At 42.7% G+C, this 14785-nt stretch overlaps 1 protein-coding gene across 2 annotated transcripts in view; it reads right to left on the bottom strand.

Moving 5' to 3' along the window:
• Positions 1 to 489: 489 nt before the first annotated feature.
• Positions 490 to 14785, bottom strand: part of LOC147724892 (transmembrane protein 276-like) — a 95239-nt gene continuing 80943 nt past the window's right edge. The window contains exons 3-4 of one of the 2 annotated variants that reach the window (XR_015309940.1): positions 6124 to 6993; positions 490 to 672 (exon numbers count right to left, since the gene is read on the bottom strand). Coding sequence is in view for 1 of the 2 variants with exons in the window: in XM_086966416.1 (XP_086822542.1) it covers positions 6490 to 6993 (504 nt within the window). In the remaining variant the exon portion in view is untranslated. Of the gene's footprint in view, positions 673 to 5951; positions 6994 to 14785 lie in introns of those variants that run through there. The other variant, XM_086966416.1, reaches the window with a different exon arrangement.

Here is a 14785-nt window from a genome sequence, read left to right as displayed (position 1 = left end):
CTGCCCTTCTGGGGGTCAGTAAACTGATTAACATTAAATGGAATGGTTATTACTTTATCACAGCTCCTGTAACAAAAATATTCTCTGGAAAGAGCTTGCCTGCACCTTAGAGTGAGAGCTGCTCTATATCAGAGAACTAGATGTGTGAAATAGGATAAGGATTCAGTAAGAGTAAGGTTTTACAAATGTGTTCCTTAAATCTGCAAACATCCTAAAGACATTGAAAGTTAACACAGCAGCATGTAATCCGCAGTAAACAAGTTAGAAGGGTAAATACATATGTGAACTTACAACTGCACAGAGATGAGAAAGAGGAGAGATTCTGGAAGAGAGATCCCAAATATATTTAGATTAGCCATACATGCAAATTCAGGAGAGAAGGGATCACAGCTGAGGAGTCTTGTAAATAGTATCGCCATGAGGGAATACAACTTGCATTATCTGCAAACTATTGACTGAAAAATTAATTTCAAAACAGGATAAAGGAGTATGAGCAACCAAGTTAGGAGATGTTTATTTTCATCCACAATTTGTTCAACCCAAGCGTTTACTTCAACTTGTAGACTACTCGGAATGGAATTTTGTTGTTCTAGGTGTTCAGGACTTTCTTGGACCCATTTCCTACGAATCAAACCTGAAGTCTTACTATCAGCCCCAGGCAGGCAACAAAACCTATCATCATGTAGTAAGCAGGATTGAAGAGCAGACACGCTGAAGGTTAGCAGGTAAGGTATTTATTGCAGCACAGAAGTAAGCAGGACTGTACCCCATCTGGCCAAGCTCTAACTGCCACCAGATGGAACAAACAGGAGCATCACAGGGAGAATGTACAAACAATCTAGAAGGCTGACAGGGAAGAGAAGCTAAGCAAAGCTAAGCAATGTACAACATATCTTCCCCCTTAGACAACAAAAGAAAAGAAACAAAACAAAGAAACCAAAAAGAGAAAAAGGCTCTCAATGAATGTAATCATTTAAGTAAACAGGTGGGTGACGAGAGCGAGGACTCCTCAGATTAATACTTGAAAGAGAGGAATGAACAGGAACCGAAACAGGGGTAGAAGCTCCAACTCCACATGAGGAAGAAGAAGCATCACCACTACCCACCTCCTCCCGTACAACAGGCAGAGAAGAATCACTTGAATCTCCCTGAGAAGATAACATGTAACCATTGCAACTTTTATCAACGAGACAGGAAGAACCCCCCCGTGAAACCATTCCACGCTTTTGATAAAGCGCCACTCGCCTGTAATTCCATTTTTCCCCGTTATCAAGGAGCACAAAATGAGTATAAGTTTTCCTAACGCCAAAGGGACCCCTAAATTTAGAGAGACCCTTAGCACACCGACCAGGCTTGACCTTAACAAGATCACCTACTGAGATCGGTAAAGAAGCTAAGTCAGGCGAGGAAGATTGACGGTCACACCCTCTCAACCACGCAGGAGTCAACCTCGAAACAGGAGGACAACCACGCATCAACTCAAAAGGGCACTTTCCCCCTTGTTTGTGAGGAGTTGAGCGATAGGCCCACACAAGCTCCTGAACACGCTCATTCGAAAAACATCCACTCGCAACAAACATCTGGATCACGCCTTTCACCAACCGATTCACCCTCTCACATAAACCATTGCTCTCTGGATTGTAGAGACATGTGCGATGATGAGCGATACCACACTCCCGCACAAATGAAGCCATTTTCGCAGAGGTTAATTGGGTGCCGTTGTCAGTGATCAGCACAGACGGGAAACCCTCATCCATAAAGACAGATTTAAGAAAACTGATAGTGGAGTCTGTAGTGATCTCTTTCATGAAGCGAACCGTCAACCACTTAGAGAAACAATCAATAACAACTACAGCAAAACGTTGATTAGAGGGTAACTCATTCATTGGACCAATGAAGTCTAGGCATATACTATGCCAAGGCACATTTTTGAACGAGATGTTACCAATAGAATGAGAACCAACCACCTTTAAACGTTTCTCTCCTTCCTTGCAAAGGCAACACTTAGTAACACAATCAATAGCATCAGCATCAATTTGCGGCCACCAAAAACTCTCCTTCACACGCCGCTGGGTGAGGGTCTGGCCCAAATGACCCTCATGAGCAAGATTGAGAATCCTATTCCTCAAGGAACAAGGAGGGATGAAGCGATCCCCTCTCATCAATACGTTCTTACCACAAAGAGATAACTCACCTAAGACTCTAAGAAAAGGTCTAACTGAAGGCTCAAGAGTACTCTCCCTTCTTGCACCCTTAACAAGATCAACAACAGCCTTTAGAACAGTATCCTCTTCCATGCCTTTTGACCATTCCTCAGCAGAAAAGTAACCCTCCCCCAAAAACAAAACATCTTGTAGGGAAGCAACAGCAGTATCATCACACACAACATCCATTGAATCTTGTCCCTTACCAGAAGGCACAGGAAGACGTGATAAGCAATCCGCCTGAATATTTCTCCAACCATGCACAAACTCAAGTTCCAACTGATAATCTTGTAAACGAGAAGCTAGCCTAGCAAGCCTGGGCGAACCCTTGCCAGTTCCTCCAGGGGCCAAAACATTGAGCAGGGGCTTGTGGTCAGTACGAAGAATAAAACGTGAACCCCACAAATACGTTCTAAAATAGTTTGCACCCCACGCAGCTGCAAGAGCCTCCCGTTCTATAACAGAATAGTTGGATTCGGAAACAGACAACGGTCTAGATGCAAAGGCAACAGTCTTCTCTACCCCAGCATGTTTTTGAAGAAGCACCGCACCAAGATCAACCCCACTCGCATCTACCATCAAAATGGAAGAGCGCTTAATATCAAATGGGGTAAGTACATTAGCAGATTTGAGTTCTGCTTTAATCGCATTAAAGCATGATTCCTGCTCACAAGACCACAAAAATTTGGCACCTTTCTTTAATAAAGATCTTAAAGGAGCCGTTTTTGAAGAGAAATCTCTCACAAATTTAGAATAGAACTCGATTAGTCCCATGAAGGATCTGAGTTGCTCCTTGTCAACCGGAGGAGGTGCTAATTCAATAGCCTCTAACAGGTTCTTTTTTGGTTTAATACCATCTGCAGAGAGACAAACGCCCAAGTACTCTATTTCTTTAACCAAAAACGCACATTTCTCACGACGCAAAGTGAGCCCAGCATCTACCACCCTGCGTAAAACACTTTGCAAAATATTGTTGTGTTCTTCTAACGTATCACCAAAAATGAGGATGTCATCCTGGAAGAAAATCACCTTGTCTAAACCCTTAAACACTTCCGTAATCATTCGTTGAAAAACACTAGCGGCAGAGATGAGCCCAAACGGTAACCTAGTGAATTGAAAAGTTCCTTCACCAGTAATAAAGGCTGTAAGATGCTTTGAACTTTCATTCAAACGAATTTGATGATATGCATGTTTCAGATCCAACTTGCTGAAAAATTTCGCCCCCTTAAGTGTGGAAACTAACTCACCAATATTTGGCAATGGAAATACATCGGCTACTACACACTTGTTCAGAGAACGTAGGTCAACACAGAACCTACTTTTGTTGTCAGGTTTCTGTGAAATCACTACAGGAGAAATCCATGGAGAAGCCTCCACTGGCTCAATAATTCCTCCCTGAAGCATTTCCTCCAAAACAGATTTTACCTCATTGCGTAAAGCAAAAGGAACCCTCCTAGCCTTGTGCTGATCTGGAACACTGCCTTCTTTTAGCATAATTCTATGAGAATATCCCTGCAACTCACCCAATTGTTCCCTGAAGACATGACTGTGACTAGTGAGTATATCATCCACAGAAACATTGTCAATTACTAGAACGGGTTCATCAGCTCTAGGGTTAACAACAATATGTAAGTCATATTGATGAGAACGTCCCAATATAGCAGGACCATATGCTGACACATACACTTTACCCCAAGTGGATCTGTTCTTAAAAACAATTTCCCCTTCAAAGTAACCAAGAAGATCAATTTTTTCACCCTGGTAACCAGAGGGAAAAATGTCACAAACCTCTAGACATCTGTCACCCCATACATCATTCAACAAAGACACAGGAATGATGGTCCACTTAGAACCAGTGTCGACCATCAGGCTGATACACTGATCATCGATCCTAAAATCAGCCTTAGGAATCCGCTCCCTTTTTTCAAGACAAGAACAAACTGAGTCACACAAAACCAGAATTTTGTTAATATCACGTTTTAGCTCACTGTACTCATTGACGACAGTAACTCTTGGATTTGACTTATTTTTGCACATCTTAGCAAAATGACCTACTTTGCCACAGCGTAAACACTCTTTGTTATTCGCAAAGCAAAATTTTGCTTCAGACGCATGCGAATAACTACCACACCTGGAACACATCCTTGACTGTGACTTGTTAAAGGGCTGAGATTGAGGCCTGCTAAAGGACTGTTGAGAGACATTCTTCTTCTGCAAAATATAACCCTTTTTCCTTACAATAGCAACAGCAGCCGCTTCATCATCGCTGTTGTCACTATTGAAAGACTTCTGTGACACTTCAGCAACTTTAGAATCTAAACCACTCTTCTGTAGTTGCACTCTCTTCAACCACCTTAGCCAACTCAATCGCTACTTTGAGAGTAGGGTTTTTAGCAGCCCATAATCGTTCCTGAATTTTGCGATTATTCGCTTGTACAATCAGTTGATCCCTAATGAGTTCATCCGTCATCTGTCCAAAGTTACACTTGACAGATAGTTCACGTAGACGGGCAACAAAATCGTCTATAGTCTCATCTTCAAGTTGTTTGTTTTTGTAAAACTTGTATCTTTGTAAAACTAAATTGTCTTCTTTTCCAAACCTAATCTCAAGTTTTGCGACAGCCTCCTTGAACTCATCTAAAGGCTGTGAGCCAGAAGACAAAACTTGCGGTAGAAATTTGAATAAACGCTGTCCCTCTTTTCCTAACGTCGTCATCAGAAGCGCTTTTTTCCTTTTTGGTGAAAAGTCTTCTCCATCTAAGGCCTCTATATAATTATTGAACATTATAATCCAATCCTCCCAGGCAGTGGAAGGATTACCAGGTTCACTCATGAATTGCGGGGGAAGAGCAACGTTGACTGACTGTGCCATGACTGTTTTTCACATAAGTACTCACAGCAGAAATAAAAATTGTTTGCACAGTCTTGAACCACTTAATATATATATAGATTGGAACTGGTAGGTAGAAGAGGCAAGTCAATGATGAGCGCTAAATGAAAATAGTAAAGCGCTAAGTTTTACTTTTAGTGAAGCTCTAAGTCTTACCTTTGTAAATTCAGATGAAAGGTAAATGACACACAATCAGCGTTAATAATAATGCGCGCTTATTTGAAGAAAGGTTAATAACCTGAAATCTGCGTTAATCCTAACGTGCGCTTACTTGGTTTGAGAGTGAGTCTTCATTGAGACGCTTCTTTCACGCTCAGCAGTATCAGCTGACTGAAAGACTTTTGACTTCCCACAAAATGGCTGTCAGCGTCAGACGTCTTCCAGGTCACGTATTCGACCTCACGTCTATGACGCTTCAGGACGCATTAATATGCACCAGAAATCCATTTGAGGTAGCTAGGCAACAGAAAGGATTCTGTAAGTGACGTGAGATCCTTGCAGCGTCCTTCGTTACTAAGGAAACAGGCGGCGTTCTCCGTTACTAAGGAGACAAGACAAACTCACCAGGCATGAAACGACCAGTAACTGACATCACTCTCCCAAATCGACAGGAACGTAGTAAAGGGTGGAAAAGGTCAAAAATTCAATTGAGATCGTTTCATCTGGATACCGCTCGATGCATAAAGCGGCAGGGAGTAAAACGCCTCTCACGGTGGATTCTTTGGGGACAATATGCTGCTTCTTCTGTTAACTTCGACACCGCTGCACTTCTTGAAGTCCAAAGGATGGCCAGACACATCCCATCACCAAGTCGCCAAATGTAGTAAGCAGGATTGAAGAGCAGACACGCTGAAGGTTGGCAGGTAAGGTATTTATTGCAGCACAGAAGTAAGCAGGACTGTACCCCATCTGGCCAAGCTCTAACTGCCACCAGATGGAACAAACAGGAGCATCACAGGGAGAATGTACAAACAATCTAGAAGGCTGACAGGGAAGAGAAGCTAAGCAAAGCTAAGCAATGTACAACACATCACTTTTAAACTCTTCTGCTCTGCCTCTTTCTTCAGAGCACATGACCAAGATATAAATACTGATAGAGGCAAACAAAGAGTTAGCTCATAGAGGACGCTGCGGAGGTCAATTACTGTTCAAGATGCCTATTTATAAAACATATATCATCCCTGCTCGATCCTTCCAGACATTAGCCATTCTCACGGGAATACTGATAAGCTTTACACTGAAATACTTCTATTTACAAGCGCTGCACAGGTCCATGATCACTGCTGAGTTGAGACATGATTATGAAGACCATTGATCAACCAAGACATCAATGGTCTGGAAATCAACAAAGGATCCATTTATCCTTGATTCAGGACAATGTCAATGGTTATACACCTAAAGCAGGTCAAGGTTGAGCGTCCTTAAGGATTTCTGAAATGCCAGCATTCCTACCAGCAGGATGTAGTTCAAAGTATCCTCTTTCCGTAGTAAGAGCAACCAATCTATCTCCATCGCAGAGATAAATCCAGCCACGCTTATCGCAACACTGCCCAAAACCCCATAGAGGTTCCCAACAAGAACGGATATGATCAGAATCCCAACGGAGACCGCCAGAGTCATGGAATGGCCCACCATGTGCCGGCTCTCTGGGGTGAAGTAATCGAAGAATGTGGCCAGCAATAACCCGCATCCAAGGAAGAGATTGGCAGTGGAATGGTCACCAGACAACCAGTGGAATCCGAAGGCAAGGAGCGGAAGGCCGATGACAGATGACACCCAAGCACCAGTCTCGATAAGACTCTCAAGGTTCAGCCCTAGAGGAACGAGAAGAAAGCCAGCTGCTCCCAGGGCTGAGGTGACGGCTTGCAGGAGGAATCCTGCTGCAGCCCCTCGATTGACCTACATGGTAAAGACAAGGAGAGAGAGTTGGGATCATTCGTAAAGTACCAGGCAATTAAAAAATATTTACAAATCACTGGGGTATAAAGAAACATTGGATCATGTACCTCACTCTTCTGGGCAGGAATGAAAAATATACTTTGGAACTCAACGTGCACCAGAAACAAAAAAATGCAAATGTTCAAGTCGGGAGCCTGAAATATGTATTATCTTTATTTGGATTAAGCTACAAGACTCGAAGTACATGTCATTCACTCTTCACTTGTGACCACAACTGTGTAACCTCAATATCAGTGCATACACCGCCCTACATGTACATGCCTACAGAATGACGTGGATATCATTTTGTTTTACTTTTCATTCGCCGATCTTAGATGGCAGGCGCCACTTAGATCAAAAGGGAAAATACCAACCTGCTTTTGTGGAGGACTGGCAGAAATTTGCTGAGTTTAAAAAAGAATCCCAGGTGTGGGGTGGCAACGAACAGAGGAGCGGGCAATGGGTGGGGGCGGGAGATAAATTTAAGATGATGCTGTGGAAAAGAGAGAGCAACACTGGGGAGACACAAACATGCAGCACAGGGGACAGTGTGGGGCAGCACATGGGAATGAAAGCATGTAAGAGCATAAAAGAGCACATAGGGGGCGCGGGAAGAAGCAAAAGAGGGAGAAAGCTGGAACACACTTGCACTCTGATGCTGTCCTTACCCAAAAAAATAAAAAAAGATCTGCAAAAGTGAGCAGTGGAAGAAAACAAGTCAGCCTGTCAAGATGATGTTAAAGGTGCTATGCTGCAGGTGAGGGACAAACACGCTGGAACGGGAAAGCCACAAAATAAGAAGCAATGAAGTGAGAATACCAAAAGGCAACCAATGGCAAGCAATGAGCGGTTCCTAAGTCCGTATATGTTCTGATTAAGCTCACAATAGGCCAAAAAGGTTGACCTGTCTGATAGGCTACAATGGATCGCGATTGGAGTAAAGTTCTACGTTCATGTCAAGGTTGGTGTAAATCTGTTTCAGCTGTTTGGGCGGTAAATGGAAGCAACATTTCTTATGGGAAGTGAAGTATGAACACACATCTTATTTTCACCCCTGCCTTTAAGTTTTCCTTTTGTGGATGGATCTGTATGATGCTTTAGACCAAGGGACAACAAACAGATAGGAAAAAGCAAGGATAGAGAGTTACAATCAAGATGAGCGCGAGCTACCACAGTTCAAAAATGGATAATGACAACTCGAGGCAGCCAGGGTCTAGTCATAAGAGTTAAACCAGTCGGTTAACCTAGACCATACCATGCCTTACAGAGACCCAGTAGAAATGATCTAAGAAAATAGTTTAAAAACTAGTGTAATAAGTTTGTGTGACAGTCTCAAATTACAGGCCAAAATGAGTGGCCAAAATAACAGGTGAAGTTTGAAGCAACACCACAGAGGCACTGCTTGAATACAGTTTAATTGCTGAATCAAATCAATTCCATTAATTCTTTAAAACATCTCTTTTTTTTAGTAACTTCATATAAGCGTCCAGTTGAACTTGTATCCAGTGTATCAATACATATGTGGATTTCTGTTTATCAAACAATATCTTAATTTTCCACTGTTAATCATGTACTCCAGTCAGCTCAACGTATTTCTGTAAAGGGTCCTTCATCAGGGGTACACTTGAAGTTTCTTTTGTTGGAGTTTTAGCCGTAAAATTAAAATATATGCACAAATCAAGAAGCCTTAAATATAATAATGAGTATATCAAATTTAGTACATGTTAAATCCACACGCTCTTTCACTTGTACCGAGTCCTATCACATTATTTGCTGTACACTTTAGTGATGTTGAGTCATAAATGAGTCACTATATTGTTGCATGGTGGAATACACATTTTCTAACGTGAAACACAGCCACTTTGATCTATTTACCAACTGCAGAAGAGGGAAAAGAAATGATCAGAACTGATTTGTGAATGACAAAGTTCTTCCTTTTTTTAAATGAGTATTCTAAATAAGAACCAAAGCCTGTAACGACTCAGGGACTGATCACAAGTTCCTCGTCAGGCGCGCAACACCCATTGGGCTCACGGGCTTCAGCCCCCCCCCCCCTCTGTCGTGTGAGTTAGCCCGGGCAGAGACAGCTTTGGGGGCTGGCGACAATCTAATTGCAGTCGCACCCGAGTACTTATCAGGTCTTTAACCACTTCGATGCTGATGATGAGCTCAGCTCGTCATCAGGCTTACCAGCCGTGTGCTGATGACGAGCTGAGCTCGTCATGTAACGCAGTAATTTCAAAAATGTCGCACACAGCGGGAAAAGCCGCGGCATCGATACGGTTAAAAGACCATTAACTTGTAAATGAGGCTTTTGTTTTATTTTCACCCCATCTTACAGCCACTCTGTCTATGGTTCGAACAATTAGCCCCCCCCACCTCCCCCCGAAATATTTTTCAGACCCCCCCCCCTTCCCCCCCCCCCCCCTTCCCCCCCCGAAATTTGGCTCTAGTTGCCCGGATGTTCCTCGTCATACTCCAAACCAAGTGCAAACTCCTGTTTACGCATTGGTCGGAACTTCGAGCTCCAAGGTATTTAACGCATCTAATATTTATCAGATATATTGAATAACTCCACCTTCGCTCTATTGTAGCAGACAAACCTGACAAAATTCAACAGAAGGAAAAATATGGTATTTACTGTATCATGCGTGTTTTGGTGCTTTAAAACAGTAAACAATAGGTAGGTCAATCGAGGGGCTGCAGCAGTATTCCTCCTGCAATCCATTACATTCTGTTGGAAAGATATTTCACTGTTATCAGTTCATGCTTGGTGGTCATGGGTTATTTTCACAAGAAGAGGAGCTCAGTTATCCTGGTCTGGTATTAATCATAATTCTAACTCATCGTTCTTTTTGGAAACCTGTTGATATTTATTTATCTTCTTAATTATATAGTTATATCTAGCTTTTTTATTTTATTATTATGGTAGACTAATATCCTCAATATAGTATCTCTATTTTATAGTTAATGCAATATTATTATAGCTGTTTTCCTTCCCTCCCCCTTTTTATTTTATAAATGAATATTTGTAATGTTTATACCTACTATAATTCAATTGATGTTCTTTTATCTCTATATTGTGATTAGGTATTTTTGCTCAATAATATCTTTTCTGTATAGTCTGTTTATTGCTTAATATGAAAACTCAATAAAATATTTTGAACACAAAAAACTAAACACCAAAATATACGTTATTCCCCATGAACTCGTAACTTGGTGTAATAGATCACACTCGATAAATAACATACCCTGTAGTTTCGTCATATATCAGGAGTGATAAATAACAACTTAGCTCGTAATAAGGGCATCATTATGGTGCTGACTCCAAAAATTCTCATATCCACAGTAGTGTGTACCATTCAGGTCTTAACATTTATTATGGACATTGACATGAAGTTAATTAAAAAGAATGACAGGTTTCAAGGATTAATGGAATTAATTTGATTCAGCCATTGAGTTGCCGGCAAGCAGAGCATCTCTCTTGTCGAAACCATTTGTGGCAAAAAAAACAGGAGCTCAAAAACCAATGAATGAAACTGTTAATAAGAATAAAACAACGCAACATCGTAAAGCACTCTCCTACCCCGCGCCCAGGGTCTTGGCGTGCTACGGAAAGAAGCAATATAAATAGTGTCCTAAAAATCAGAGTTTTCCTTAAGACTGTAACATCCACGGTCACTATTTCTGGTGATAGGAGGATGGTGGACACAGACCCCATGAGTGGTCCCACACACTATGAAGGAGCGGGCAGTGCAGGTGACTGAGGTATGGTTTGCTGCTAAGTGTGATGTAAAAGGCATAAAGTGGGTGAGGGTGAAGGAGAAACACAAAAGTCATGGAGATAGAGAGGGCAGGCCTGTGTAGTCGGGTGTCAAGCCAAAATGCTAATGGTGAGACAACAGAACCAGGCCGGAGGGAGCAGGCGATGCAGTCGAGCTGTAGACAGTGGGGAGCAGGGCCAGTACAAGTAAAAATAAAAAAAAGAAAGAGCAGATAAGAGGTTAACAATGTGTATATCTGTGTGCCCACTTGAAGTAATGGGTGAACAATAAAATTATCCTTAATATGTACTTTGTAAAACGTGGCTAAAATAAACAGTAAGAATTATGCAAATATAAAATTTGTGATTTTACACATTAGTTGTACTGAATGTATTATTTGGTTATATCGTTATGAATGGAATTTACATTTCAGAATACAACCTCCTTTAGCAAACCCAGACAGTTGGCATCGAAGAAGTGAAATATGGAATCATTCCACTAATACTGTGCATGGATAAGGTGCAAGTGGAATTATTTAAAACATTTCACTTCCACCTTTTCAATATCTATCATGATAATAAACATCTATTACTCTTTATACAATGCTTCGCCTACCTAGTGATCTAACTTTCATCTCAACCCTACGTGTTTTACCTTAGTTTCCTCTTTAATGTTACTCCATTGTAAACCGAGAAGTGCTCTGGTGCCAGGTAGGTTCATATACATAATTATACTGCATAAAATAATAAAATATGATTCCACACAAGAAACAATATTGTAAGAGTATCTGATCGCCAGGATAAAATGCAGCTCCATGTAAATGCCCCCATTTCTTTTATTTGATTTTTAGGTCTCGCCTTTACCATTCCGCAGGAATGGGAAATGGGGAGAATTCAAGTCGGCAAAATGCTCTTCAAACCAAGGGCTTTCAGCCCCGCGGTTTTCTTGCAGTTCACGTAAACATGCACGCGCATTCACGGCCAGGGCTTCTCCTCCCCTAGCAGCACTCTTCCCACACCAGCACCTCCCACACCAGCACCTCCCCTCTCTCTCCCCGCAATCACAGCCTTGCCCTAGCAGCACTCCTCCCACACCAGCACCTCCCCCCTCCCACACCAGCACCTCCCCTCTCTCTCCCCGCAAACACAGCCTTGCCATCTGGTTTACTTCCATTTTATTTGCTTCGCAAACACAGCCTTGCCCTATCAGCACTCCTCCCACACCAGCACCTCCCCCCTCCCACACCAGCACCTCCCCTCTCTCTCCCCGCAAACACAGCCTTGCCGTCTGGTTTACTTCCATTTTATTTGCTTCGCAAACACAGCCTTGCCCTATCAGCACTCCTCCCACACCAGCACCTCCCCTCTCTCTCCCCACAAACACAGCCTTGCCGTCTGGTTTACTTCCATTTTCTTTGCTTATGAAGGGGAAATCCCTTGAAATTCGCACGCAGAACTCCCAAGCTACCTTCTGAAGAGGCATCCGAGCTGACTGGCTGGCGGTCTGCCCTCTACCACTTTCTATTTTCTCGGTGATTCTGCGCTTCTCTCGCTCATTCACTTTCAGTTTCTCCATCGCCTCCCACGACCTCTCTCTGGTTGTCCTCGCTATCTCTCGCACTCCCACGTTTTTTCTTGTTTTACTTGTTATGGCAGAGTTTAAAAGTGCTGCGCCATCGAGAAGCCAGACACATTACTCCGAGCCATCACGCCTCTGTGTCCGAGTGGCAGCATTTCTAGGGTTACAGCTGCGGGTACAATAGGATGAATTTCCCATTGATCAACTCACTTTCCCTTCTCCCGTCCTCTCTCGGTATCAGATGCAGTGGTGACTATTTTTTGTGTGTGTGTGTCTTTTATGGAACGCATATAATCCTAAATCCTTATGTTTTGCAACTGGTTCTCATGTAAAGCGCTCTGACACCTTCGGGTAAAGTTTGCGCTATATAAAATCGCATTAAATAAAAAAAAATGTAAAAAAGTGACAGCATATTTGCATGAGATGTAAGCGGTTAGGTGTAGGGTTGCCAGGGTCCACGCCCTGGCTGTTCTGAGTCGGAGAGTTTAGAGCCAAGACTGCAGGAAATACACACTAAAAAGCTTTTTTTTCTCGTTCCCTTTTTTGGCGCCATGTTCTATTTCCGATCATCTGCCCAGTTTTAAGCGTACAAATCCTAGTTGAGTATGTACAAGCCCCCTCTCCGTCACCCCGCCCCGCCCCACCCATATCTGCAGGGACATGAACATTGTGGGACAGTGTGATAATGACCGTCGTCGGACAGGGTAGATATGCAGAAGGTTAAAGTGGGCGCCAAAACGCCTGCTTACGAAACTTTTTCAGAAACAGCCAATGTCAGAATACCGTCAAACCCGCCATTTTCGCGCCTACTTGTAGACGCCACATTTATTCTGAATTACAAAGGGCGCCATCACCGAAATCCCCGGCACCGACCCTGCTTAAAATGGTAGAGAGGACCGTCATTTCTACGCTGAGCACCATCATGCATAACTAACTAAGGGGCTTTGTTTTATCCCCGGGATCGCGGCTCATTTCTACTTCAAAGCAAACACCCAACCTGCTCACGGAGGTCGAGATGTCTCATTGACCGAGTGTTGCACACCAGACCTGCTGTTTCACGGATAGCAAGGGACCACCTTTTGGTGCTTGGCATTTTGGGCACCCAACAGCGCCGCACAGTGCTGTCACCCCATCATATATCCACGTTTTCAGTTCCATGAGTAACTTTACAGCATTTTAAGTGCACTTAAAAGGGATGACTTTTTAGTGCTTTTTCTGCGGCTCTTTGTGTGACTCACACGAAATAAAAAAACAATGAAGTTTCTATAATACGGATATGTTAATAAATTGACCCATTTTGATAACTAGATCTGGGCAACATGTTAATAAAGCAGAGTCGTTTCTGTAATTTCGTGTTACTTTTGTGACTCGAAATTGCAGAAAAGTACCCAATTATGCCCGCTGGCCTAATTAGAGGAAATGGGGCACAAAGGCCCACTGCAAGAGCACAGGAAGAGAGTGTGCAAGCGTCCCACAGTATAAGCATGCTTCCAATGGGAACCTGGTGTAGAGTTCACACCCTGGTAAAGCTGCTGAGCTGGAAACCCATGGACTAAGAAGGTTTTCAGCTCAGGGGTGGAAGCTTTGCAATGTCATAATCCATTGCATGTTTTTGTGTTCTCCCTAGAATATGCAGCACAGTCGCTGATGCCCTTATCTGCGCACTCGCCATGCGTGGATGTGTCCTTAGGTAGCTCATGGAAGCACTGGCACTTGGAATACTGGGCTACATAGGTCACACAGGCAAGGATTTTTGATACAGTGAAGAAGCGTTATTGAGGGAATGAATAGTTTTCAAACATGATGTGTAACATGGTACATGTTTAGGGTGACCAGAATGTTAAAGTAAAAAAACGGGACATTTCCCAAAAATAGAAGAAGGACTACAATTTTACTTCAAACCAGCGCACAGTGCTCCTTAGCCGAGAATTACAGAAGAGGCAGTAAGAACATACATGAAATGAAATTTTTAAAGCCAATTACATGCCTATTAATAAAAAAGCTGCTAACCCTGCTTTGAAAAACATAAAATGATACCTCCCACCGTTTTCAGCCTACTCTTTCTAACAAGCACTGGCGTTGCCAATAGGTCTCGCAGTAGGAAAGTTGGAGCTATTGGTTTTGTAAATGTCAAAGCCCTTTATGTTTTTAAAATGAAAACAAAAAAAAAGGCATTGTTATTTGCAATTGTAATAGCTCCAACTTTCCTACTGCGAGACCTATTGGCAACGCCAGTGCTTGTTAATTATTATTGTGAATATTAACAACACAAAGAGTTGTAGATCGTGCAAAGGACATAAGCCGAGGTGGCGGGACCATCATCAAAAGAACAAGGAGTCACTCAGACGCCAGCTCTAGTACAGAAATGTGACGTTTTTGCGCCTTCTTTGGCACTAGTGACTCTCGTAAGC

This window comes from Lissotriton vulgaris, chromosome 4_1 (genome assembly GCF_964263255.1).
Source record: "Lissotriton vulgaris chromosome 4_1, aLisVul1.2, whole genome shotgun sequence".
Taxonomy (NCBI): domain Eukaryota; kingdom Metazoa; phylum Chordata; class Amphibia; order Caudata; family Salamandridae; genus Lissotriton; species Lissotriton vulgaris.
This window is presented reverse-complemented; position numbering and strand designations above follow the sequence as displayed.